The following is a 26,026-nucleotide window of genomic DNA, read 5'->3' on the forward strand; positions in this document are numbered from 1 at the left end:
TTGATTTTTTTTTTTTTTTTTTTGAAAACGTACAATGAATAAATAACCATGCTGGGGAAGACATCATGCTATGCTTCACTTCTTGTTCTTTCTGCTGACGAAAGACTCCTTGGCGAGTTTCGTGAGAACATCGAGCTCTCCACTGTTCTCACACATGCTGTAGAACAAGGTCTCCTTATTGGCGATCAAGGCGTATGGGTCGTCATATTCAACAACCTTACCGGCATCCATCACCAAAATTTTATCGTAGTCTATGATCGATCTCAATCTGTGTGCAATGGTGAGAATGGTCGAGCCAGCGAACTCCTCTCTGATGGTCTGCTGAATCATAGCATCCGACTGGTAGTCGATGGAAGCCGTTGCCTCGTCCAAAAGAATCACCTTTGGACTCTTCAACAAAGATCTAGCAAGACACATCAACTGTCTTTGACCCTGGGACAAGTTGCTTCCACCTTCGGAAACGGCATTGGTCAAGTCCAAGAACTTGTTCTTGTTCTCCTGAGAACTGTCCACATCCCTGGCTCTTTCTTCACGGCCAATCAAGTTGACTCTCTTCAAGGCCTCGAAAATCTGCTCGTCAGTGTACTGGTCAAATGGATCCAAGTTGGAGCGAATGGTACCCGTGAAAAGGGTAGGGTCCTGCGGAATGATAGTGATGGCCTGTCTCAAATTACGCAAGCCAATGCTGCAAATGTCCACATCATCGATCTTGATGTAGCCGGTCTCCGGGTCCAAGAACCTGAAGAATGCTGTGATAATTGTCGACTTACCAGCTCCTGTGCGGCCCACGACACCAATCTTGTTGGATGGCTCGACATGGAAGGTGACGTTCTTGATGACTCTAGGCAAGTGAGGAGCATATCTCAAAGAGACATCCTTGACCTCGATCTCACCTCTGCTAGGCCAGTCTGGCTTAGGCTCGGTCTCAGGAATCTCACTTGGAGGTTCCTGGTCCACCTTCATGAACTCTTGCAAACGCTCAACGGAATTCATGTTCATCTCCACGTTTGCATAAAGACGAACGATCCACAAGGCATTTTCGGAGAAGGAGATGGCATAGGACAAAGACAAACCAGCCAAACCGGCATCGATTCTGCCGATAGACAAAATGACGAAAACACCAGCAAACAACATCACAAGCGAACCAACGGCATCAACACGCAAGGACAACCATCTGTTGGCGACCCACATGTAGAAGAAAGGTCTGTTGTTCTCGTCAATGGCAGCCAAGTTCTGTCTCATGAAACGAGACTCGACACCGTAGGCTCTGATTGTAGCAACACCGGTCAAAGACTCGGAAAAGTGCTGGTGAATTGGCGACTTGGTGATCGAATCAAATCTCTTCAACTCTCTCGAAAGCGTGATGTAGAACGAACCAACCAAGTAGTACAAGTAGGAAATGATGACTGCAAAGAACAAGAAACCTGGAGTGATGACAGTGATGAGGATGAAGATGGAAACACACGAAACGAGACAAGCGAAGGTAGCCTCACCAAATGGCGTCAACTCCTGGTCAACGGCTTCAATGTCCTTGGAGAATCTGTTCATAATACGACCAAGAGGCGTCTTGTCAAAGAAGCCCAACTTGGCGCTCAAGATTCTCGTCAACACACGCTTGAAGATTCTGTTCGAGGCTCTGATACCAGCGAAGAAGGACACAAACACACGAATGGTAGCCAAGACAGAGTAACCCAAACCGATCAAAGCGTACCAGATAATGTAGTACTGAACAGGATGGTTGACTTTGAAAACGGTAACAGCGTCAGAAGCCTGGGTATAAGCAGAAGAAAGCGAAGCGATGGCCAAGTTGGTGTTGTTGATAACACTCTTGACCACACCAGGCATAGACTCGCTGGTGATACCAACAACGTTCATGACCTTGGCAATCGTTTCAGGAGTGTCCAGAGCCCACTTCTTCAACCACCAAGACTGACCAATGTAAACAAGCTGAGTGAAGCCATAAGTGAAGATAATGATGGACCAGGTTGGCCAGCCACCGAATTCCTTGATGTACCCAGCGTAAACGTCAAGACCCACAACACCTTCAGCCTTTTCTTCCTCCTCGATCAACTTACCGTCAGTACGAACAGCCTCTGGTTGTTGCTCTTCGTCTCCAGCCAAGTTCTTCAACTTGCTTTCGATGATAGCAGCCTTCGACTTCATCTCGGAGTTCTTGGAGTCCAAGGATTGCAAGTTGGTGCTGGACTGGTTACGAGAGTTCATGACAGATGACTTAACCAATTCGTCGTCACCAAGATGGCCACCGTCCAATAATTCATCGGCGCTACCCTGAACCTTGACCTTACCGTCTTCCATGACAACAACCCAATCGGCCTTTTGCACAGTCAAGGCGACGTTGTGGGAAATCAAAATGCATGTTCTGTTCAACATCAAAGGACCGGAAATACAGTTCTCGTAAATCCAGAGAGCGGTGTGGGAATCCACAGCCGACAAACAGTCATCCAACAAGATGTGTCTAGAGTTGGAGTATAAGGCTCTGGCCAAAGAGATACGCTGTTTCTGGCCACCAGACAAGGCAATACCCTTCTCGCCAATTTCCGTCTTGTCTCCAGCAGGAAGAATCTGCAAATCACGAGACAAACCACAAGCCTCAACGACTCTGTCGTAACGCTCAGGAATGTATGGTTGGGAAAAGATAATGTTGTTTCTGATGGTGTCGTTGAGCAACCAGGCAGATTGGGAACAGTAGGCAACAGATTCAGTGAAACCAGAACTTGGGTCAATCACTAATTCGTCTCTTGGAATAATGCCAGGCAAGAAGACCTTACCGTTCAAGAGCTCCATTTCACCCAAAAGGGCCATGAGCAAGGAGGTCTTACCGGCACCAGTAGGTCCAATGACAACATTCAATTTACCTGGTTTGAAAGCGACATTTAAGTTTCTCAATTTGAAGTCAGCGTCGGAGGAGGAGTTCCACGAGAAAGAGGCATCTTCAAAACCGATAATTGGAGAGTTCTCGGTACGCTTTTGGCCCAATTGCTCGTATTTGGAGGTTTCATCTTCCTCCAAAAAGTCGCTGACTCTGTCAAGGGACACCTTGGACTGGATGACAATGGCGGTCATGTCAGCCAACTGATCAAGAGGGGCTCTCAAAAGAGTGAAGAAGGACAAGGCAGTGAAAGCAATTGGCGCAGTCAAAGGCTTACCCTCGATCATGGTGTAGCAGTAGAAGGAAATGACAGTAATGATGGTTGGGATGGCAAACCAGTTGAAACTCTGGAGTCCCCACAAGATCGATCTCAACTTAAGGTAGTAGAGCTCGTCGTGTCTGATGTTCATGATGTTGGCAAAGAAGTTGTTCTCCCAGGCGAAGAACTTGATGATTCTGATACTGGAGAAAGTCTCGTTCATCTTCTGGATTCTCTTATCGGTAGTGGCCAACATGGTCTTCTGGGCCTCACCGGTCCACAACGAAAGCTTGTAGTTGATGGGCAAAAAGACAAGAATGGCAGCGGAACCAGCCAAAGCACTCCAGCCCAACAAGTTGTACAAGAGCACAGTACAGACCACAAGCATGAGGGTGCCACCAACAAAGAAGTGCAAGTAACCACAGACCTCAGAAACCTTGAAAGCATCAATAGCCATCAAGTTGATAATGGCACCCAATTCGGAGGTTCCAGAGCTTTCGTCTTTCTTCTTGTCGGAATCGACAGATTTTTGTTCTTCGGAAGGCTCGTCGTCACTGACGTCCTTGATGGAGATCTTTCTTCTCAAGGCCTTGGCGTAGACCTCTCCAATGATGATAGCTCTCATTCTCACGCAGACACGTCTGCCAATGAACAAGGAGAAACCTGAGCAAAGCGAGTCAATCAATTTGGTGATGGGCATGAGCAACACAAGGCACCATGCCATGCTACGAGTGGTGGTGGATGGATCTTCAACGTACTCCAAGACCTTCTTCAACAAGATGGTGGGGAGGAAAATCAACACAGACTCACACAAGGCCCAGAAGCCCTGGAGAGCAAACAACCACTTGAAGTGGGAGAAAAGCTTGATGGTGAATCTGGCAGTCAGCTTCGTGGAGTCGAACACCTTGAGCACATGCAAAGCGTAGTCGTCCTCTCTCAAGCCCCAGATATCGCCCATAGTCAAGGCGGACTTGCGGGCTCTCCAGATCATCTTGTCGATCCAGGAGTAGGTCGAAAAGGACCAAAGCGACGCCAAATTTTCCGGAGAAGGAGTGGCGCCGTCGGAGGTCACGTAGATGCTGGCGGGCTGGTCGCCCACACTGCAAGTCACGGCGAGGAACACAAGCACCAAGGTAATGGCAAAGTCGGCCTCGTAGTAGTAGGCCACAGCCTTGTGCTTGACATGGCCGATCAAGGCAGAACGGAAGAAAACAGTAGCTGAAAGAACGTGGAAAAGGTACAATGCGGTCAGGTGTGCCCACAAGGAGGGCAAGGCGACCTTCTGTTTCTTCATGTTGACGATTCTGACGGCCACCAAGGCAAATGCGTAGCCCCAGTGAGCCACCAAGGCAATCTGGACCAACTGGTCCTTCCACTCTTTGGAAAATGCTCTGACGAAAAAAGTGATGATCGCCATGAAGAGCTCCACGGCCACAAGCACGAATTCCATGGAAAGACGGGCCCTATCGCCCAAGGACTTGGGTTGTTCCACAGACTGGCCATGAGGCGTTCCGTCGTCGTTGGTGTTGGGCAAACGCATCATGTCAAAGTGGCGTTCACGCAAGGAAACTTCAGGAGCATTGTTTGTTTGGGAAGACTCCACGGCACCGTAGGCATCGGGGTTCGCCAAAAGCGGTCTCGTCTCATCCAACTGGACCGGTTTAGCATAGCCAAAAACGGCTTTCAAAAGCAACCAAGCCAAAGACACGGCGGCCACGGCAAGCGGAAGCAACGCAGTTATCTCCGTCCGGGCACACCGTGGGACGTCGTCGTAGTCCCATAGTAGACAAGACATGGCGATGGTGGTGGTGATGAAAAAAGCCAGTTGCGCGGGAGGCTCTATATATGGGGCAGGTGGGGGATCTAGTAAGGTGGACTTTTAAACAAAAAGTGATGAAGAGGGGGTGTTTGATGATGAAGATGCTCCCGCTTTTTGTTCTTTTCAGATTAAATGATTCTGAGGAGAGACGGTTTTAAAAGGTGGTGGAATTGCTGGTCGCATGGTACAGTCGTTTGCAGCCAGTGGAGGCCGACTCGGCTGAGGAGCAAGTGAGTCACACTTCCGAAAACGCTCAATTGGCTGCTCAGGCCTTGTCGGTTTCGGTTTCTTCGTTTCCAATTGTCACCGTGCTTGTTGCGTTCGTCATTGTGATAAGCCCAGTTGGATGAGTCAAAGGCCCGATTGGGACGCGGGGCAGGCTATTCACGATTTGGCCTTTACGGGGAATCGAGAGAAAATACGGTATAAAGAGAAGGGAGGGCTTACGGCGAAGGTGATTTGATTGAAGATGGGCATTCTAGGTTGGCTGAAAAATAGGCCCGAGCGGCATCGCAGGATCGAGTGGCACCCCACCAGGGCACCCCCACCGTCACTAAAAGCATTCGTCAATTAAGTAAGTTTCTCACTTTTCGTCATTTCCTGAAGTTGAACTTCCCGATTGAAATTCCAATTCCACGCATCAAAATGCCTTTCGTGGCTTAAGCGGACCGTTTGCAGCCACTCGCCTGAGGCTGCGGCGTGGTGGCAAACCCTCGCTGCGAACGGCACCAGCTGGCGGGAAGGCCAACACAGAATGGAGGGGATTTTCGAGAGTGGAGCGATCTGATTGGTCAGTTTCGGGCGAATGACGTCACCCTTTGGTTTTTGGATTTCCTCGACCCTCAAATTCGCCTTTTATCGCTGGCTGCAAACGGAGTCCCCAGCCGGATTCCGCGGTAGACGGACCCGAAAGTGCCTCAGCCGCAGCGCGCCAGGGCCCTGGATACCCGGATCCAGCAGTGGAGGAGCCCGAAGATTTAGCATAAAATGTTGGATTTAGGAAAAAAAAAAGAATTTATTTTATTAAAATTGAAGAAATTAAATGATCGTGTTGGTTTGCTGATTTTGTTTGGGGAGGAAGAGACGGCGTTTTAGTGTCGATCGGTTATCGGTTGCAAATCGGCAGGTGCATGCACCAGCGCCAGGAACCTCTATCTATGATAGCGCTTTTCAGGAGGGTAAGAAGGTTTCCGTTATCAGTTTCCAACTTGTCGACTACAAAAACTTTGAATTCTCCCTTTTGAAAATAGTAAATTCTAAAGCAACTGAGTGAAACTTTGTGGCTTGCTTCGTCTACGCAACTTAGCCGACACTTAGGCTCTAGAAGCTTGAACCGATGGCTTGAGATCCTGCGATGAGCAATTTACTACGTCTCACAAAACGTAAACCTAAATTGTGGCATTACTCACCATACCGTTATCTCGCATGTCACTGAGATATGAGTAATTACTAGCCCCTGGCTTCCCTCCTACATTCAGCTCTTCCTTTTCCTGGACAGTCCAGGCACATGCCATTATGCTATTTAATCCTGGGTCTTCTGGGTACCTCTCAACAAACCGGTTCTTCTGGCGGCAATCAAACCAGCCTTCTGACCTGGAACGGCACCTCTGGAGATGGTAGAAGCCTTACCAATGTGCTGGTGGTTACCACCACCGTGAGGGTGATCAACTGGGTTCATGGCCACACCTCTGGTTCTAGGCCACGAGTTTCTCTTGGCCTTGTACTTGTGGAAAGCTCTACCGGCCTTCAACAATGGCTTGTCGATTCTACCACCACCGGCAACAACACCAATGACACCTCTGGCGTCAGAGTTGATGATCTTCTTGGCACCAGATGGCAACTTGACTCTGGTCTTGCCCTCGTCGTGGTTGTGGCCAATGATGATGACGTAGTTACCAGAGGTTCTACCCAAGGCACCTCTGTCACCAACCTTCTCCTCAACGTTGGAGACGATGGTACCCTCAGGACAAGAGCCCAAAGGCAACACGTTACCGACGTTCAAAGAGGCCTTCTTACCACAGTAAATGAACTGACCGGTGTAAAGACCCTCGTTGGCAACGAAAGTCTCCTCTCTCAACTTGTATCTGTATGGGTCTCTGAAAACGACCTTGGCAAGAGGAGCACCTCTTCCGGAGTCGTGAATGATAGACTTGACAACACCACGAATGTAACCGTGACGTTCAGCGTAGTCCAAGGTTCTCAACTTGGCAGCACCTTTTCTCAATCTGGTGTGAGCGGTGAAGATGGATCCAGCACCCTTTCTCTGGTTACGAATGACTCTACCTGTGGAGTTAGCATTATGATACAAAAACGGATTGTTGCGGCCTCGTGGGGGACCTACATACCCATGGTTGGTTACTATACTAGTTTTTTTAACCTCACTGTAGATGTGGTTTGTGAGTTTCAGCACGTGATCTGTATCACGTGTGTTGATACTGTGCATCACGTGCATTTGTCCAGGGCTCGGCCCTAGGATACAACTATACCCATGATAAGCTATTTTTTTGCAGCCATTGGGGCTTCTCGAGTGTGCTTAGGCAGCCTCCTCAAGGGCAGCAGCCTCCTCAACAGCCTCGTTACCCGTGGCAGTCTCCTCGGCCTCCTTGGCCTCCTCTGGCTCCTCAGACTCAGGTCTGTTCACAGCAGCCTCCACGATTATCTGTCTCCCGTTGACTTCAGTGCCATTGAACTCAGCAATGGCACGCTGCTGAGACTCGTGATCCGAGAACTTAACAAAAGCAATGCCTCTGTTGTACAATGGCTTGTGGTTCTGCTTGATTTGTTTAAGAAGGTAACGAGGCACTCTCTTTGGTGGCACATGGACCCACTTGGGGTTCAATGGCTCGAACGTCTCATGTAACAGTTCGGAAGTGGCCTTGAAGTCCAAGTTTGTCACGAAAACAGTGTCCTCCGAAGGCACACCCTGAGGCGTCTTGTTCGTATCCTGCTTCTTCTTACGAGGACCATTGGAAGGAGCAGCCTCAGCTGGCTTATCGGCCTTCTTCTCGGCAGCAGCCTCTGGCTTCACACCTTCTCTTCTGGCCTTTCTCTCCTGCTTGAACTTCTTCCAGTCCTCGGCTCTCTCTTTCCTCTCTTCCTCGGTTGGTGGAGGATGCGCCTTTTTGGCGAAAACCGTCCTGCCTTTGATCTCCTTGCCGTCAGTCTTCTCCAAAGCCTGGTCGGCCTCGTCCTTCGAAGCGAACTGGACAAATCCGAACCCTAGCGTTCTGATTATGGGCTTTTTGGTCTTCAGGTGTTTGAAGAGTGTCTTGGTGGGGAGCTCCACCTGCTCGACCAGCAAGCCTTCGTAGTACGCCCGGAGATCATCTTCCGTGACTGAGTAGTCGATGTTTCCGATGTAGAGTCTTTCTTCAATGATTGGCTTGGACATGGTAGTAGTTGCGTGTTGATTTCGGCTTGCGGGCCTGCATACCTTGTTGGACTAGCCAGCAGTTACCGTTGTGGAAGAGCCACACCTGCGTTTTTATGGATAATTGAGTGGACGGTATGAGGTCAATTGGTTTTGAGTATTTCTACTATTTGGTTGCTTTCTTTTATTTTGGCCTTGGGTGGTGGTTTGTAGGGGATAGGTCCATATGGTCTATGCAGGTTGTATCAGGCGGTCCATGTTGGCCAAGTTGTCTGAACAGGGGACACAAAGTATACTGATAGATATAATTAGAAAGAGAGTTTGTGATTGAATATTGAGGGTTTCTTGAAATTTGCATGTTTCTATAGGCTCAATGGCTTTGCAAGTAGCTTTTGGCAGCATGTGTTTCATGTCACGAGCAGTAGTTAATTGTCACGAGCATTGGAAATTCGACCAATAGACGACGAGAGAGTATAATTAGTCGGTTGTGTGGCCAAAAGACAAAAAAGATGTCGAGTATGACAAATACGAGCTCTTTGATCGTTCTGGTTATTTATGGAAATTAGTGCACCCTGTTGGTCTTTTCGCAGTTAGTAGGTATTCCCCTAGAATGGTTGCAAATGAGATCTGCAAGCGAGATGTTAGTGCTGATTAAGATGGGTGTAGATACTACAATCACCAAAAAACGTCAACTAGCCTTTATGAGGCATCGTCGAAGGAAGATAGTTTAACTGATCTGAAAATATAAGTTTGAGCGACGAGTTTTCTAAATGCTGCTTTAAGCAGTCTATACATAGTGTTGGTGCAATTGTTGTGAAAGAAGACACTACAAGTAACGACGATGTATACTTTAACTCTTATGACTCCATCTCTCTCACGCTCAATTCTGCTAAATAACTGGGAAATATTCCATTCTTTGGGCTATGAGCGTATTACTGGTAACGAAATTCGAATATTGTTAGCCACACTTCGGTATTATCTGAGTCGAAGTTTCAAGGTGATTTCTGCGGACTATTGGAATTGAAATATTTATAGAGCTAAAAGCCTGCCATAAGGGGCTCTCTCGGTAAGATCACATTCAATGCACATTGTGTTCCTTGAGGTAGCATGAAAATGAGGCTTCAATCAATAATTGATGACTCTCTTCGATCTGAGGTTGAATCGACGTAGCTCTATCTCTCATTTTCATCGAATAATGACTTGAATAGTCACCCATTCATCACAACTGCCAAACCAACTTTTCATGGTTGCTCCAAATGACATGCGTCTTGCCTGCCGTTTGGCTTGAACATAGGCATATCCCATCAATGTACCGCCACTTCCGGTCAAATCTCAAATGCACAATCTACCCTCTACGTTCTACACTTCTCCATGACGATAGCGTTTCTATTTGTAATGCCGGTGTGGCGATGTCGAGTGAATGAGGAATACATGCAGTGGATTTTGATGGGCGCCTACTTCAACTTGTAGAACAACCTAGGAGCAGCGCAGTCGTTGATGCAATGCTGCAAGTGGAAAAACTCCTCAACACAGTCCTCCTTGTAGTGTTTGTGGGCGTAGTCCTCCTCCTCTTGCTCCTTCTGCACTCTCTCCACACAGTGGTCAAAGTGGTGCACGTATGGCACACACGAGGCGGTCTTAGCACACTCTTCACGGAGATCGTCGAAGGGGTCGGTCACCTCCTCCTCGTCATCCTCGTCGTCCTCATCTTCGTCCTCATCTTCATCCTCCTCTTCCTCGGCATCGTCAGACTCTGGAGCCTCCTCAGCGGCATCCTCGGCAGCCTCGCCGGCGTCTTCTTCTTGGGTCTCTTCCTGGGACTCCTCCTGGGACTCCTCCTCGGCGTCAACAGGCACCTCTTCCTCGGGCTATCGGTTAGTAAATGGTTTATAGATTGGATAAAGATTCGGGAAAGCGGGTGGCGGAAGAGCTGATTAAACAGAATATTTCAGGTCTCTAAACTAGGTCATTCTATCTTGCTAACGGCGGATCGTAGGACATCTGCCTCGCCTTGCTTGTCTTGAATCTTCGATGCTTCAACATACCTCGGCAGCATAGGCCACAGGGAAGGCCTGCTCGATCAAGTCTCTGAAAAACGACATTCTATACTAGGGAACCTGGGCAGCTTTGTAAATGGGAAGTGCCTCTGGGTGTGGGGAACCTGGTTTTATGAAGGTGTCTTGGTGAAGGCTGTTTTTTTGGAAATTGGATGGTGCGAAGGTTGCAAATCATGAGCCTAGCGATTGGTCAATCTGGGACACCGCTATACAGGCGCTGGTGCACGGGTCTTTCGATCCAATGGCCCGTCGGATGTGAAGAAGCCGACCTGGAGGGAGGCCCTTCCGACTAGAAAGATTTGTTTAATAGTGATTAGAATCACAATTGTTGTATATTTTGAAAATTAGGTTGTTTTGGCGGATTGGGTGGCGCTGTATGTGCATACTATGGCAACGCTAGGCAATACTGAGAACGCAGGTATAGTAATATCGAGCCAGATACAGGGTAGAATGATACCGGTGGAACCGGCTGAATCAAGCGAGACCCTTTCATGAGACCCTTTCGAGCGAGGGGCTTTCACCTCTAACTTTGAAGTTATTATTCTATCCAAATATCAGTTCATTGAAGAATAGGTATCCACATTTTTCATAATTTTCAGTCTATCCATCTTACACTTCTAAATCCACGCTTTCCACACCTTCCTCGCTACAACGCACAAATCCTACAACTCTCGTCCAACGGGCGGAGCCCTGATTAACTATACATGACTTAAGCTTGACCGGAGGCCTGGGCAACTTCCAAAGCCTTAGCCTTCTTAGCGGCCTTGTCGTTGTGCTTCTTGCCCATGATACCACCACCCCAGTGCTTTCTGTGCTCCTCGTACTTCTCAATGAAGTTAGCGTTGATGGTAGACACCAACTTGGACAACTCAGCCTCGTCCTCAGCAGAGACCTCGGTCAAAGCAGCGACAGAAGAGGTCTTCTTGTGGACCAAGGTACCCAATCTAGCCTTACCCTTGACAATGGCGTAAGGGACACCCATCTTTCTGCACAAAGCTGGCAAGAAGATGACCAACTCAATAGGGTCGACGTCGTTGGCAATCAAAACCAACTTGGCCTTCTTGTTCTCGATAAGAGAAACAACGTGGTTCAAACCGTACTTGACGACAACTGGCTTAGGGGAAACATCGTGAGCCTTCTTGCCCTCAGCAATGGCAGCAGCCTCCTTGGTCAATCTCTCCTTCTTGTCAGCAGCAGTCTCAGGTCTGTACTTGTTGAAGAGCTTGAAAGTCTGGGCAGCGGTGTTCTTGTCCAAGACGTTCTGGAACTGAGCAATGGCAGGAGGGACCTTCAATCTCATGGACAAGATCTTCTTCTGTCTCTGCAATCTGACGTACTGGGGCCACTTGACGAATCTGGACAAGTTTCTCTTTGGCTGGATGTCCTGACCGATACCGTAGTTTCTCTTTCTGGTCTCAATCAAAGGGTTGGCCTGCTTTGGCTCAGCAGCCTGGGCCTTGGCGGCCAAAGGGAGGGGAGCGACTTTCTTTCCTGGAGCCATGTCTGTGGTTGATGGAGGATGCAACTTTTTTGATAGAATTTTTCGTGGGTCCTCACTATGTGGTGCACGGGTGCGGGAAGCACGGTCTGCGTATAAGCTGGCAACCGCATCGCTAGGTGGTGGTTGTAGGTCACGTGTGTGTTGTGACTGTCGCACCGTCTAAGTAGTGGAGGATATATTCAGAGTTAGGGCGTCTTATCGAAAGATGTTGATGTTTTTTAGTTGATTTTTCAAAGTGTCCTCTTCTACTTTTCTCACGTGAATTCTCTTCTTCAGATAATGGTATGCGTGTTGAAGTCTCACGAGACTCTAATACAAAGGTAGTTGTCAAGCACAAGAAGGCAGTGGCCACTTACTGAAGCCTTGTAGAATTAGCAAACTGTTTCATTTAGGGCATTGTGCTGGAATTGTCTCGATTGTTGTCGTCAGCAAATCAAGATACAGCATCTTGAAGGTGTGGCGTAAAAGTCAGTGATTGAAGCAGGCTACCTCAAAAAAGACAAAATATAATGATCTGATATACAGAAGATAATGATCCGATTTCTTTAAACGAAGATCGGCTATTTCACCGTCCAGGTTCCGTTTCAGATAAAGCCTCAGAAGTAAGTCTCCCACATAAATACCTCACCATACGTATCTCGCCTAATGTCACACGACAACATAATCCCGATAGGCCCTGCCCTACTTAAAACTGCATTTCGAGGAACATACCTCCCTCGACGGCACCTCCTCTCCTCTACTTCTCTACAAATCTCCAATACATTAATCGTTGTCTCGTTACTAATCATCCGAGCACGCTCGAGAACTGCTCGGTGGGTAAATGCAATCACATCTCTGGAACTGGCCCAGAGTCTAGTTTTATCAAATTCAGAGCAAACGCTCTGGTGGTTAAATAGGGTATCAATGTGAGACACGGCGCCGCACTAGACTGTCAATGTTGGAACTCTGGGGCTACATGCATGTTTCGCATTTGCAGCCACCGGAGACAAAGTTGCGGTGAAAAGTTTCACTTCATGGCTTATTCACTCCTTGGGCACAAGCCTCGAGGGGACCCATCCTTTCACGGTATACTGTCCGGTGCCCATCTGACCAGCAGGAGGAACCCATTTTCTGTGAGGAGCCCAAGGCACCACTTTACTACCGTTTCTTCCACGCTCAATCACCAACCCGCCCTTGGCTTCCACACGCAAGTACGCGTAGCTGTCCACCGTAGACTTGGGGAGCGGATCGGCCCGAGGAGGCAACACCACTGCGTCCCAGAGCTTCTTACACGAAAGCGCCGAGATTCTGGCCAAATCGTGGTTTTTGTCAAAACGACGGAGCGCTGGGATTCTTCGAAGAAGCGCAAGTTCCTCGGGCGAGTTGAGCATAGGAAGTCTGCCGTGGGCACGGGCGGCAGTGTCGTGGGCATAGAGCCGTAGAAACCTCGAGTTGGCGCGGGTCTCCCGGCTGCGAAATTTGGGTTTATGCGATTCGGTTGGGGTCTGCGGATTGCTGGCAGAAAACGTCTGCAACTCCTGTTCTGGGGCAACCTCTTTTTGTTCGACCTTCTCTTCCTTCGCCCGTTCCTTCTCCTGTTTTTCAAGATCCTCGGCGGCGGCCAATATGTACAGAAGTTCCGCCCGCGGGTCCCGCACTGGTGATTTTTGGGCCAGTGCCGTGGCTGCCGTTAATACTGGCAGGCAGGCGCACTGAGCACTGATGTCCGAGAAAGCGGTGTCGATGCTGGAAACCAGATCACGACGGTCAAAGATGCTGTCGAGGGAGTCATCGGAAAAGTCGCTGTTGAGCGACAGGGAGCTGGCCACGGCGAGCATTCCACTTGATTTTGGTTGGTACTTTTTTTGAGTTTCTAAAGTTCTGGGGAAAGCTGTCAAATAAGGTCGGCGCCTCGAGGGTTTTATACTTTGGGCCCAGCAATTGGCGCAGCGCGGTAAACTGTAGGGTCGTCGTTTGCGGTGCCGCACGTCGGGGCATCATCCTAGATAGAAGGAAAGAAAAAAAAAAAAAAGGAAGCAAAAGGGGAAGTTCCAGAAGACGCATGATAGACGACGATTGCCGGTGTTCCACATTTCCTTCTTTTTTTGGCCCTTCACTGGAAAAATTTCTTCCTGCTCTGCTCGCAAACGCTTGCTCCCAAAATAGCCTATTTGCACCCAGACGCACCAGAGCCACATCCCGACCACCTAGACTCGCACAAACCCTGGCTTATGCGTCAAAGCTGCAAACCATTAAAATTCCTCAAACCCAACACAAAACCTACCCGGGCCAGCGCCCGGCGAAATAAAAAACTTGTATCGAAATCTACTAACCTGAATAATTTTCGACTCCTGCCGCGAGCCGCTGCCGTTGTACCGTTTATCAACGCACGGCGTCTATCCTTGTCCACCTCGCTTGCGGTGGATCATGCCGCTCTGGGGCGCTCGAGGCCCCTTCTAGCTTTCTCCTGATAACCGCAGCAGCTCGTTTTTCAGCTTGGGCTCCTCGGGCCCGGGCTTGGCTACTCCAAGCTCGTAGTCAAATTCGTCAAGCTCCATGGCAGTGGCATCTCCAACCTGCGCATACCCTGCGGTAGAGGTTCCGTAGTACTCGTCGAATAACTGGTCAATGTTCTCCAACTCCACACCTTTTGTCTCGGGGTAGAAGTACATCACGGTAGCAATGGAAAGCACACAGCTGGTGGCGGGGAAAATGTACATGGCCCATCCGATGGTCTCCTGGAAAATCGGCGTGAGCTGGCCCACAATGTAGTTTGCAAGCCAATTAGTAGCCGTAGAGAGCGAGACACCCTTTGATCTCACTGCCAAAGGATACACCTCAGGCGGAATGAGGAAACCAATGGGACCCCAGGAGTAACCAAACGAAGCATTGTAGACGACCACCAACACGGCCACAAGCAGCGGCGTAGCTCCAACATCGAGCCACATGACAAACGCAATCAAACTAAGACAGATTCCCATGGACGCACCACCACTGACCAAAATGGGTTTTCTTCCCCAATGATCTACCAAGAACCATGGTGGAATGGTACTGAGCAAGTACACTGTACCATTGACACCCGTCATGAGTAGCGCCATGGAATCCTTGAAGCCTGCTTCGGTGAAGACCATGGGGGCGTAATACGAAATGATGTTGATGCCGTTGAATTGGGCAAAGGCCAACGCCGAACAAGCAATGAATATACGGAGGCGGTACGCACGGAACATGTGTCTCCAGGACCGCTCTTTCTTGGGGATCTTGATACGCTCCTCCAAGATACTGTTTTTGATCAAAAAGAACTCGTGCTCTGCCTTGAGGGGATCTGGGTCGTCGTGGAAGAGAAGGCAAAGCACATGGAATCCACGCTGGTCCATGTCGACGTCAAGAAGCCATCTAGGACTCTCCACGACGAAGAAGCCACCAATAAACAACACAATGGCCAAGAGGACCTGAATGAAAAGGGGCAACCGCCATGACACGTTGGCTGCAAGCGTATTTGGGTCCTCTCTAGCATCGCCAATGTCCTGAATAAAGTAGCAGGCGTAGTCGACCCACACACTCAAGCAGTAGCCGGCAATGTTACCGGTAAACTCACCACAGACCAATTTACCACGCTCCTCGGACGGCGAGATCTCACACTGGTACAGCGGCACCATGGTGGAGAGAATACCGACGCCAAAACCACTGAAAACACGGCCGACGCCGAAGATCCAAAGGTTGGTTGCAAAAGATTGAAGACAACCACCAAACATAAATATGACCGTGCCGAGCAAGATGGTGCGCTTGCGGCCGATCGAGTCCGAGATCTTGGACACCAAAAGCGACGAGATCATGGCGCCAATCTCCAAGATGGAAATGACCAAGCCGATCTCCGTCGCCGTGGGATAGTTGAAGTACATTTTGAAAGTGACGAACGTCAAGATGCCCAGGCACACGCCCTGCTCGTAACCGAACAAAGACACGAAAAGCGACACAAACGCTGACGTAAAGTACACCAACTTCTTACCCTTGAACCTGAGCTTCCTGGTGTACCTTCTAGCGTCGAAATCAACGTGGTCGTACGAATTGCCATAGTTGTCCATGTGGACACCCGGTTCCGAGGCACCCCGGCGTCTGAGCCCGTCGTGCTCCGTAGCAGTGTCTATGGTTTCCCATTCAGCAAAGTCGTCAGGGTCCACCCTTCCATCCTTCAGCAGCAGCGCGTCCAGCGAGCCCAACATCACGGGGTCGTTGTCGGAATCCACGGAGGAACGGGAAGAAAGCAGGTCGCTCACGTGGTCGTGGCCTGGTTTCTCGTAGGACTGGTCTAGGGAGTCCAAGTGGCCTAAAGGCTGGAGAGGCTGTTTTTCGCCTGGGGCGGTGTAAAGCACGGAATGTAAAGGCGAAGGTCTTCCGGGAGGCCCGGTTTCTTCGTCAGAGGCCTGGCCGGAGTCCGGCACAGAATCGATCCTTTGGTACCTGCTCATGTTGGCATTAGAAGTAGTTGGCAAGTGAGAATAGATATTGAGATTTATGCGTACAGTCCGTTGATCACCAGCAGCACCACCCTCCGTGGTTAACGTTTTTGAGTTTTTGGAGAAGTAATTTAAATGAATAAAGCTATTTTGATAATTATTCACTTCAATGAAATTTGACTCTGATTTGATGGTAGGGCAGCTGGGTGGACCCTGGATTGGACCTACTCAAGCGAGCCAAGGACCAATAACAATGCCCCTTACCCCCAGGAAAAACGGGTGTTTCGTACGCAAAATTCCGACTTCGAGGTGTCAAGTCGTACAAAACAGATTAGGCTTTTTTCGACTACCACCCTTTTCGTCCTTCCCCACAGCCTGCTTCTTATCTACTGTTATCTTATCGTAGGCTGCAACTCGCAATTTACGAATCCACCATTGTTCCGATGTTCGGCGACGTGTCCCCGGGTCGTAGTGTTTGAATTCTAAAACAAACGCCATAATCACGAAAAAAACATCCACACTGGTATTGTAACCCGGTTTGCACTCGGGTCGGCAACATGCACGATGCCGTATTTTGCTTGCTGGATGTGGGACACCTCCAACACTTGTGAGACATTTGCAACCGCGGTGTGAAAAGCTCGTAGTTGGTTGAAATTTGTATTTTCTTGGTCTGGAGCACTGGACGCTCGAGGCTATTTTTCAGAAATGGCGGATCTCGGCCGATGACGTCAGACATTCCAGGGTCCTACGCGTGAGTGTCCTGAGGGGTGAATTTGGATTTTGCAGTATTTCGGGTGTTTTCGAGGTTTACATGGAATTTTCGATGGTCCACGGTTCTTGGATTGTGGAGTTGCTTGTGGTGTTCTTTGTTTCCCGTTGGCCTGACGTCATACAATAAGCTTTCGCAGCCAGCACAAACTACAACAGGGTGAAGTCGGCGATTTTGGTGGTTTTGGTGGATGGAAGCGATCCCTTTCTAAATTGAAGTATCTTGATTCTTGGAGATGCTGATTATGGGGATTTTCGGCTTAGTCCGCTATCTGAAACTCCGAGGTCCCGAGAACGCCGCAACCAAGAGATAAGCAGATGGAGCTAGGGGAGTTGGATTGAAATCCACAGTTTCGTGGTTTTTCCGAGAAATTATCCAATACTGAAATGCTGTGTGACGTTTTGTTGCCGATTTCTTTCTCAAGCTGCTGATTCTGACGGCTAGGTGGACCGCATTACCCCGGATTTCGTTATCTATGACTCGGATCAACTTTCCACACAAGCAGATATTCCACCAAGAAAGAGAGTTGTTTTGAAGGACAAGCACTATCTATGCGTATGTTCATGAATCATTTCAAAACGTTAAAGGCCGATCTGGCGTCTATAATAAAAGCCCCACAGAGTATTACAGTCTTCATTCGAGACTCTTCAAAACCAGGACCAACTTCAATTCACCCATCCACCACAATAAGGAGAAAACTCATGAAGAGGCTTTTATTTTCAGGGTTTTATCTAGTATCATGAATAATCGGAGAGAGATCCGGTCCTTGAAAAATGGGTCCCACAGAGCACCTCCATCATTATTCAAGTCTGTCCAAACCACAACCGACTCCAACTCACCCCCAATCTACGTCCACCACCTCCATTCAACTGTTCTTATTTACATATTCGCCCGCTACTTCTTGCCGCCCTTGATGTAGCTCTCGATATAGAAAGCAGCAAACAACATGGTCAACGGCGTCAAGTAAGCAACGTTAATCATAAGTGGCAACGCCTGCTCGGCCAGCTCGATGCAGTTGCTGTACGAGTTGCTCTGCTGGTCCCAGTACCAGACAAAAGCGTGGAAAACAGCCAAAGAGCCGCCCACGACAAACTGGGAAATCTGAAGCGACGTGAGCACTCTCTTGACAATCACAGGCACCCTGATCTTCAAGCAGCACACGGAGAAGTAGAAGTACATCAAGGAGTGGATGAAGGAGTTGAAGACCACGAAAATCCAGATTGGAGGCGAGCGGTAGCGGATTCCACTCCACATGCACATCATGGCGCCGGCGTGGTGGTAGCTCTGCAAAAGCGACGAAGGGCGACCTTTCAAGAGAATGACCACGGTGTCCAAAACCTCGTAGAACTTCAGCATGTAGAACCACCAGCCGTAGATGGTGAGGTTCTTGGTGAGGGAGTCCTGCTTGAAGACGCCGTTTTCCACGTCACAAACGGCATACACGAAATTGGAAAGCGAGTGGGACGAGTTGTACTTGAGCGACATGGACGCCACGGTTCTGCCGAAGCATCTGAGCATGCCCACAAACGTCCAGACCGAGTAGATACAGAGAAAGACATTGTGGAGGAAAACGAGCACCTTGAAGAGACCCGTCTGGGCGATTTTCGTCGGAGCAGGCCTCAATCTCTTGGTCTGCAGCTCGTTGAGCTTCTCATCGGCCAAGTGTGCTTTTCTCTTCTGTCTGTCAATGACAATTGGGTTGACAAAGTGCACCGCAGAGAAGTACACCACGGCGATGGTTAGCGGCATCAGCACCTTCATGGAGGCATCGAAGACGGCAGATAAAAGGGCGTTTTCGAAAGGTGACGAAGGCGGTCCCGAAGGCGCCAGCCAGCGGAATATCTCCAGGTGTGGAAGACCAAATGAAAAATGCATGGGTGGCTGAAGAGCAGAAGCTGTAGGTTATAAGCACTCCGAGCGAAGCGAGCGAGGAAATCTGGCGAGGCTTTCCTCCGAGCACAACGGCTGCAAGACGGTGCAGCTTGCAGTCCGGGCTGCTGCGTTTTGAGGGGGGAAAAAGGAAAAAAGTATATAAGGCGGCGGATTCCCACTTTTATTTTTACGGTTTTCTACTTTTTTTCTTTTGGCAGTGGCCCCGTCGTGGTGGCCTGTTCTTGCTGGGATGGTAGGTGCCAACAATCCGGCGCCAGTCCGCGGCGCGACAGCGAATGTTGGGCATCAGCGCTAGGCTAATTCGTGGGGCAGGGTGCGCCCAAATTGCGTTCTGTGGTTTTAAAAGCACCTTTTGTTGAATGATTTAGGTAATTTCGGGTCTGCTCTTTTCTACAAATTGTCTCTTTTGGCCCGGATTTTTTCCGGATTCGAGGATCTCCGGCCCCAGGGGCGCCGGGAGTTAGACAATTTAGTCCTGCGATGGCTGCGAATCACTACCGGATGAGGAAAAGCCCGCCACAAAGACCGGCGATTGTTCGTCTATTTTTCCCAGATTGCCCTGATTTGGAAGATTGCAAAAAGTTTGAAGGGTGGGCTTTGGCCCCTGGTTCTGTGGGGCCTCGGAACTAAGGCGGTGTCCTCATCGGGAATGCCGTTAGCTGACATGTAGGGTGGGCTAAATGCGCAGAATGGGGCCGAGGAACCTTAGATGGCCTTGCTGGACGGCGCTTTCGGGAGGGATTTGGCTGTTTTGGGGGGAGATTTGGGAGTGTTTTGTGGTGTTTCGGAGAGGATTTGGAATTTTGGGAGGGTAGGGAAAGTCCGGTCAGGGGCTTCTAACGATGTTCTTATCGGGGTTGAGAGTGGTAGATGGATCTGAGCAGGTCCAGGTAGTCGAAGCCCCACTGTTTTCGATTTTCTACTTTTTATGAAAATTACGTTTTTATCGAATTTGGCCTTCACCAATCACCTAGGGCACTTCTACCGCCCAGGAATTCCACGGTTTATGGGCCAAGAAGCCCAAGGTGATGCACCAGGTGTGCGTCAGGATGCATACCGTTCGGATTTTGTGGTTGTGGAGCCCAACGAGTGGGATCCGGGTGGAGAAGATTTCGGGTTTGGGGAAAGTTCTCCGGAATTTCATTGTGGGTAAAAGATTCTGGGTAAATCCGGCAGTGTGGTGGAAAGTTGAAGAAAAGTGAAATTAAGAAAGTTTGCACGGAATTGTGAAAGTTCTGGTGTTGATCTTCCTCGGTCTCTGCGGCTCCAAGGCATCATCGGAGTCGCCGTGCAAGGCTTGTTTATTTTTGGGCCACAAATTGGATCAGTTTAGTGGCTTTTTTGATAGGCTGGTTCAAGAATGGGAAGGAGGAAAGGGTGAATGTCTGCATATCTTCATAGCACATATCTATGTAGCACATATCTATATAGCACATATCTATATAGCACATATCTATATAGCACATATCTATATAGCACATCTCTATTGATGCTGACAGCATATGGCGAGCTCTTAGGATCTACTGTAATTTTCTTCCCACTCTCTTTATACTTTCACTTCTGACCAAAATGATTAGTGGGTGACCAAAATGGTTTAGTTTGGCGTTATTGGTAAAGCTTTGCTTTTTCGAAACATAAAATCCATCATATTGGCTCAGACTACTCATTTGGCTGCAAATGCCGCTATAATCATCTTCAATCAGTCAGAACAACTCTTGTACGAAGACTTTCATAACTCTGCTTGAAGTGTCAAATTCTCTTCAAGTGTCAAATTCTCTTCAAGTCTCAATTTATCTTCAAGTGTCATTTAACTCTACCTTCCCTCTACACCTCTTTCAACACTTCGTGAATTACTATACAGTGAATCATGGTCCCCACTGGCTGGGCACATTGTGGAAGTTGGGGGCCAAAGGAGCCACCAAGCTGGGTATCTTTTTCATGGAGTTGACCGGCTGATTCGTGATGGTTCGAAGAGCCTGGGGCCGGTTGGGGGATCTCTTGGGGGATCCGCTGTTGCTCATAGGCTGTCTGGTAGGAGACCTCGTGGGGGACCTGGTGGGGGACCTGGTGTAGTCCATAGACATGTCTGAGTAGCGTTCTGGCGATCTGGTGGGGGATCTTGTGGGGGATCTGACGGGAGAACGCAATGGTGAAGCTAATGGGGTAGGTGGAAGCATCAAGGCTGGCACTATAGGGTCAAAGTGCATGGCCTGTTTGTCCAAAATAAGGAAACGCTGCTCTCTGAGGTAGATTGTCAAATCTTGAATGGCTTTCTGGGCGTTGGCCTCGTTGTAGGAACTGAGGAACACCTGGTGGTACGGAAGCGGTTCCTGGGTTTCCGAATCCACGGGGTTTCTGTTCCACGCAAGCTCCACATCCAAAAGAAGCCTGAACGGAATGACGACTTTCTCTCTGAAATCCTCGTTGCTTTCGCTGAAGGTTCCGTCAAACTTGCCGGGGCAGAAGGTGACTTGAAACTCCCATGTTTCAGGAAGCATGGAGGCCAATTTAAGGGCACATGAGTGGGGCCTATTGTCGTTTCCTTTGATCGCCAAAAGGTGGGAGCTCTCGCCCTTGAACGTTTCAAGAGACGTAGGGAAGTCAATGTAGGTGCTGAAGTCAGTTTCGAGGTCGTTAACGAACCTGAGATCCTGGCCCTGTTTCCTGATAAGCATCAGGTAGTGACTCTTGAGAAGCCTGAATCCAACGCTGTTGTAGATGGTGGCCATGCCTCTCAGCTGGGCCAATGTGTTCAGACAGCATTGTGCAACCAACTGGTCGATTTCGTACTTGACGAAAAGAATGTTCTTCAGGTTTTTCATGGGGCACTTGATGAGCACGTTGTTGTCTCTTCTGAAGGAATAGAGAATTCTATCGTCGGTGGTTTTCTCGGGTGTTCTCTTCAGACTGGAGAATTTGATGAACACATTGTACTTCTTCATGATCAGCTGGATGATGGATCCACCGTTGCCGATGATGCTCTTGTGGAAAACTTCCGGAATGTTGAATTGCATTTCTGCTGGAAGCTCCATCTCAATGAGACTGACGCTCTTCAGAAGAATGTCAAACACTGACGACATCTGCTTGTTCTTGACTCCGGCTGATACGGAGATCGTGGAGGAGATCAAGAAATTGTACTCGTTCAAATGCCTGAAACGGATCTGTGGCATGTGGTTGAGCTGATTGAGGATCTTGATGATCTTACCGTTTTTCTTGCCGCTGAGAAACTCTCTATGTTCGTTCCGAAGCTCCATGCTGACAGAAAAGCGGAATTGGCTCGATCCGTCGCCAGGATCCGTAAAAAGAGAGGTGTTCTGAAGTCCTGAAATCAAGTCCTTGAGAAGCAGTCTGACCTCGTCCTTGACTCCCACAATGCTCATGCCGTTGCAGTTATACGTAAGAATGCACGTTTTGCGGACATTGATGAGGTTGATCAAGTAGTATTCAAAGTCTGGCGATCTCGAGCCTTCGGGAAACTTGATGTCCAAGCTGTAGTAGTTGCAGCTCAAGTTGGAGATGTCTTGCACGGTTTTGGAAACCGCCTCGGTGCTGTGGCCTTGAACAATGATTTTGTTGTTTTTGGCCTCGCCTAGGCTGGGGATCTGGATAAATGTGCCATGCAAAAACATAATGTTCAGCACATCTCTCTGGGCATAAAGCGTGATGATATCTAGCTTGTCCTTAGCAATCTCAATCTCATGCAAGTACAAGTTTGCAGCCAGGTTGATTCTGCAATCCACCGTAGCCACCAAATCCTCAAGAATACGTTTTGCTAAAAGAAGCTCAGGAACTTTCTTTGCAGTGATCCATATGCTGCTTTCACTGGTCTCCACAAGCTCACAATTAAAACTGTGTGGCATAAGCGAAGGAAGGTAGATGTTGACGTTCAGCTGGCGGGCGATTTCGGCAAAATTGGCCAAATTCACGCCTCCAATACCTGGAAGAAGCGATAACGGAATGTTGATCTGGTGGACTTTGCAGCCGTGCAAAAGAGCATCCACTAGAATACGACACTCGGTTTCAGCCACAGACAAGTTTTCCGTGGGACCAGCGATATATAGACCAAACGGTCCTGGCGCCATTTGTGTGCTTTTAAAGTCAATGTTCTTGTCGGTGACCATAAGTTCAACTTGACATCTTGAGGCTATAGCTTCTAGTCTCAGAACAAACTCAGGCCCGATATTGGCGAAATCGGCCTCGGAAAGCACGATTTTTTTAGCGTCGACGCGGTGGTAGGCACGTAAAAGTTCAATTCTCGAGATGTTAATGAACGTCTCCAGGCCGTTTATCAGGATTGTGATGAGCTGGTTGTTCAATTGAGGCTCCACTAGCTTAACATGGTTCTCCTCGCCCATTCCGTTGTGGTTCAACTTCCTCACGGTTTCCCTTAAAGGCTTCATATTATCCAAGACTCTGAAATGACCAGCCAGGTGGATTAAAGTAGGCAGGTAAGTGGCCAGACTCTGCCAGAGACCAGAGTCGGACTCGAACAACCCAGCCAGTGGGTTGAGCAAGTAGGAGTACTCCAAGGAGAGAATAACGAGATTCGAATCCATGGTGTGTGAATGTGATAGAGAAAAACGGTTGGCTATATAAGAGGATGCAAAGAGCTCTGAGCAAGAATGGCTGCAACGGTTAAAAGGTAAACACAGACGCAGTGTGCTGCAGGCTTGGGGTATTAGCTTGCCTCTTTGGGCAATAGCACAACACGGCACAGGACGCAGCCTACCACTTGTGGTAAAGACCTCTAACCATGTGCAGGTTGTGCAGCCGTTGTCCCTGGCTCCAGCAAACACACTTTTAGTTAGCAAATAAGCACAAGTGACAGCAGCGAGAGAACACGCAAAAATAACATTGCCTCGTCATGCAGGGGTACCCCGAGCTTCGGTGGTGTTTTGTTTTTATTTGTGTCAGTTGGTATTTGATGGAGTTCGAATGAGGGGTGTAAGCAGGCTTTCGGGCAAGTAGATGGGGTAATTAACGTCCATAATAAGCAAAAATCTTCTCTCGCTGAAATAAATATTAAAGCGGGCGATAAGATCATGTGGGAGAAGACGATCGCAGATCACTTCGATTCACCGATACGGTGAGAGCCTACAATGAGGAAGATGTAGATGCTCTCATTCATAAACAAATAGGTAATATTGGGCAATGGAAAGGTTATTCTGGGAATAGCCTTTTGGTGGCGAGGACAAAGGGGGACCGCTCAGAGTTTGACTTTCGGATTCCCCAATCGTCCTTCCGGGGCACCACCGTATGTGAGGTGATGTAATGTTTGTCTATCTCGTGTCGGTCATCTTGGCGAAGATTAGATAAACAATGTTCGCCTGGTGGGCATGAAGAAGGATGAACGTTGGCGATTGGCTGCCCGTGCTTTGGATACCAAATTTGCAGATTAGAGAAGTATCACTCGAAATGGCGATCATGATTCACGGTCAACAATGACAAAGGAGACTTTCCCAAACGCTGGAGTCAAGCAATTGCTCAAGTGAATCCCCAGTACCCCATCAAGTAATCTTCGTGGTGCCTTAGTCGCCAGACAATGGTACAGCGCGTTTGCAGCACCAGTCCAGTTAGGAACCATGTACGGCTGGAAATCCACCAAACCGCTCAATTGAGTCAAAAGAGCCCCCCACAGATCTCAAGAAGCCCCAATTGAGTCAAGCCCCAATTGAGTCAAAAGAACTCAACTTCTCCTTACCTCGGTGGCACACGCTTGGTGTCCCACACATACACCATCTCGTCCCAGCCTGTGGTGGCACACCAGCCAGGCTCACCCCAAAGACTGTAATCACAGCCCACAATAAACTCCCTGTGCTGGCGCATCACACCCTTGCATCCAGAGCCACCGTTGTTCAAAAACCTCGCTCTGTCTTCCAGCTGATCGACCCACACTCTGGATGTCATGTCGTACGACGTCAGCAAAAGCTCCTGGCCCAGATGAGGCGACCACACGACCTTTCTGACGGCGAATTCGTGACCCAACAATTCGTTGAGCGGCGTTGGTCCACGCAAATGGTATGCTGGCAGCGGCTGTCCAGGAACCGGGTTATCGAGTTTGGCAATCATCCGGAGGTCCCATACCCTGATGGCCTTATCGGTACCTGCTGACGCCACCACGTTCGGCTTGTATTTGTTCCAATCGCACGATAGAGCCTCGAGGCCTCCGTGAGCAATGTAATCAAGCTGAAGCGGCTGGGGAGCTCTGATATCCCAGATTTGTACATGCGACAGGCCGTTGCAACTGATGATGGTCAGCGGCGAATGGGGCGAGAAGTTGGCGTTGTAAACACACTGCGTGGTGTTGAAATTGGCCTTTTGGTTGTGGCTGGTTGGAGGTGCTTGTTGGTTCACCTTGGTGCTCTGATCCACCTTCGGATTCAACGTAAGCATGGACTGCTGCCGCGTGGGCTGCCATACCTTGATAGAGCCGTCCCACGACGACGTGACAAAGCTGGATTTATCCACCAAGTTCCAATTCACCGAGAATACCTCCCTCTGGTGCTCTTTGTAGTTCATCACGGGAAACTGAGGCACCTTCAAATCAAAAATTTTCACCAGCCCGTCTCCCAGCGCCGTAGCAAGCTGATTCTCATGAACCTCACTCCAGGCCACGTCGAAAAGCCCGTCTTGAGTTTCCCATCCAATCTCGTTGTGGATCTGACCTTGACCATCGATGGAAAGAATGAAAAGCTTGCCGTTTCCAACCAATCCATAGTTAGCCGCGGTGGCGACTGCAAGCTTATTGTCGAAAAAGGGCGAATACCGGACCCCGTAGCCGTTGTAGCCTGCTGTTCTGTACGATAGCATGAATACGCTTATATCTTGACCTCCAACTTTTCGCACATGGAGTTGGAGACCTGGATGCACACTAAGTGCATTCTACAGAGAGAAGAGGGAAGGACCAATCTTCCGCTTCAAATTAACTTTTTTCTTCAATGACTGTATTGGTGAGTTCAATTGCGGTGTCGAAGCATACTGGGTCGCCAATGGCTGGCCAGGCAGTCTAGCGCATGTTCTATAGGGCATAGTCTA

At 49.0% G+C, this 26,026-nt stretch overlaps 10 protein-coding genes across 10 annotated transcripts; all 10 read right to left on the bottom strand.

Moving 5' to 3' along the window:
* Positions 1 to 75: 75 nt before the first annotated feature.
* C7M61_002942 (uncharacterized protein) lies at positions 76 to 4,944 on the bottom strand (the record flags this gene model as incomplete). The annotated part of the gene is made up of 1 exon (XM_024858298.1): positions 76 to 4,944. One exon carries the CDS (start codon positions 4,942 to 4,944, stop codon positions 76 to 78), a length of 4,869 nt encoding a protein of 1,622 aa, XP_024713704.1.
* A 1,546-nt stretch (positions 4,945 to 6,490) lies between these two features.
* On the bottom strand, positions 6,491 to 7,317 carry C7M61_002943 (60S ribosomal uL2 domain-containing protein; the record flags this gene model as incomplete). Its single annotated transcript, XM_024858299.1, has 2 exons — positions 6,491 to 7,293; positions 7,314 to 7,317. The coding sequence occupies 2 exons, from the start codon at positions 7,315 to 7,317 to the stop codon at positions 6,491 to 6,493; spliced, it is 807 nt and encodes a 268-aa protein (XP_024713705.1).
* A 184-nt stretch (positions 7,318 to 7,501) lies between these two features.
* Positions 7,502 to 8,359, bottom strand: C7M61_002944 (RNA-binding protein; the record flags this gene model as incomplete). Its single annotated transcript, XM_024858300.1, has 1 exon — positions 7,502 to 8,359. The coding sequence occupies one exon, from the start codon at positions 8,357 to 8,359 to the stop codon at positions 7,502 to 7,504; it is 858 nt and encodes a 285-aa protein (XP_024713706.1).
* A 1,433-nt stretch (positions 8,360 to 9,792) lies between these two features.
* C7M61_002945 (ubiquinol--cytochrome-c reductase subunit 6) lies at positions 9,793 to 10,440 on the bottom strand (the record flags this gene model as incomplete). Its single annotated transcript, XM_024858301.1, has 2 exons — positions 9,793 to 10,206; positions 10,384 to 10,440. 2 exons carry the CDS (start codon positions 10,438 to 10,440, stop codon positions 9,793 to 9,795), a joined length of 471 nt encoding a protein of 156 aa, XP_024713707.1.
* Positions 10,441 to 11,104: 664 nt separating this feature from the next.
* Positions 11,105 to 11,896, bottom strand: RPL8B (60S ribosomal protein eL8; the record flags this gene model as incomplete). Its single annotated transcript, XM_024858302.1, has 1 exon — positions 11,105 to 11,896. One exon carries the CDS (start codon positions 11,894 to 11,896, stop codon positions 11,105 to 11,107), a length of 792 nt encoding a protein of 263 aa, XP_024713708.1.
* Positions 11,897 to 12,918: 1,022 nt separating this feature from the next.
* Positions 12,919 to 13,713, bottom strand: C7M61_002947 (uncharacterized protein; the record flags this gene model as incomplete). Its single annotated transcript, XM_024858303.1, has 1 exon — positions 12,919 to 13,713. The coding sequence occupies one exon, from the start codon at positions 13,711 to 13,713 to the stop codon at positions 12,919 to 12,921; it is 795 nt and encodes a 264-aa protein (XP_024713709.1).
* A 618-nt stretch (positions 13,714 to 14,331) lies between these two features.
* On the bottom strand, positions 14,332 to 16,341 carry HGT5 (Hgt5p; the record flags this gene model as incomplete). Its single annotated transcript, XM_024858304.1, has 1 exon — positions 14,332 to 16,341. One exon carries the CDS (start codon positions 16,339 to 16,341, stop codon positions 14,332 to 14,334), a length of 2,010 nt encoding a protein of 669 aa, XP_024713710.1.
* A 1,651-nt stretch (positions 16,342 to 17,992) lies between these two features.
* C7M61_002949 (uncharacterized protein) lies at positions 17,993 to 18,973 on the bottom strand (the record flags this gene model as incomplete). The annotated part of the gene is made up of 1 exon (XM_024858305.1): positions 17,993 to 18,973. One exon carries the CDS (start codon positions 18,971 to 18,973, stop codon positions 17,993 to 17,995), a length of 981 nt encoding a protein of 326 aa, XP_024713711.1.
* Positions 18,974 to 20,856: 1,883 nt separating this feature from the next.
* C7M61_002950 (uncharacterized protein) lies at positions 20,857 to 23,547 on the bottom strand (the record flags this gene model as incomplete). Its single annotated transcript, XM_024858306.1, has 1 exon — positions 20,857 to 23,547. One exon carries the CDS (start codon positions 23,545 to 23,547, stop codon positions 20,857 to 20,859), a length of 2,691 nt encoding a protein of 896 aa, XP_024713712.1.
* Positions 23,548 to 24,688: 1,141 nt separating this feature from the next.
* PEX7 (Pex7p) lies at positions 24,689 to 25,801 on the bottom strand (the record flags this gene model as incomplete). Its single annotated transcript, XM_024858307.1, has 1 exon — positions 24,689 to 25,801. One exon carries the CDS (start codon positions 25,799 to 25,801, stop codon positions 24,689 to 24,691), a length of 1,113 nt encoding a protein of 370 aa, XP_024713713.1.
* Positions 25,802 to 26,026: the final 225 nt, after the last annotated feature.

The sequence above is a fragment of the Candidozyma pseudohaemuli genome, assembly GCF_003013735.1.
Source record: "Candidozyma pseudohaemuli strain B12108 chromosome Unknown scaffold00006, whole genome shotgun sequence".
NCBI classification, from domain to species: domain Eukaryota; kingdom Fungi; phylum Ascomycota; class Pichiomycetes; order Serinales; family Metschnikowiaceae; genus Candidozyma; species Candidozyma pseudohaemuli.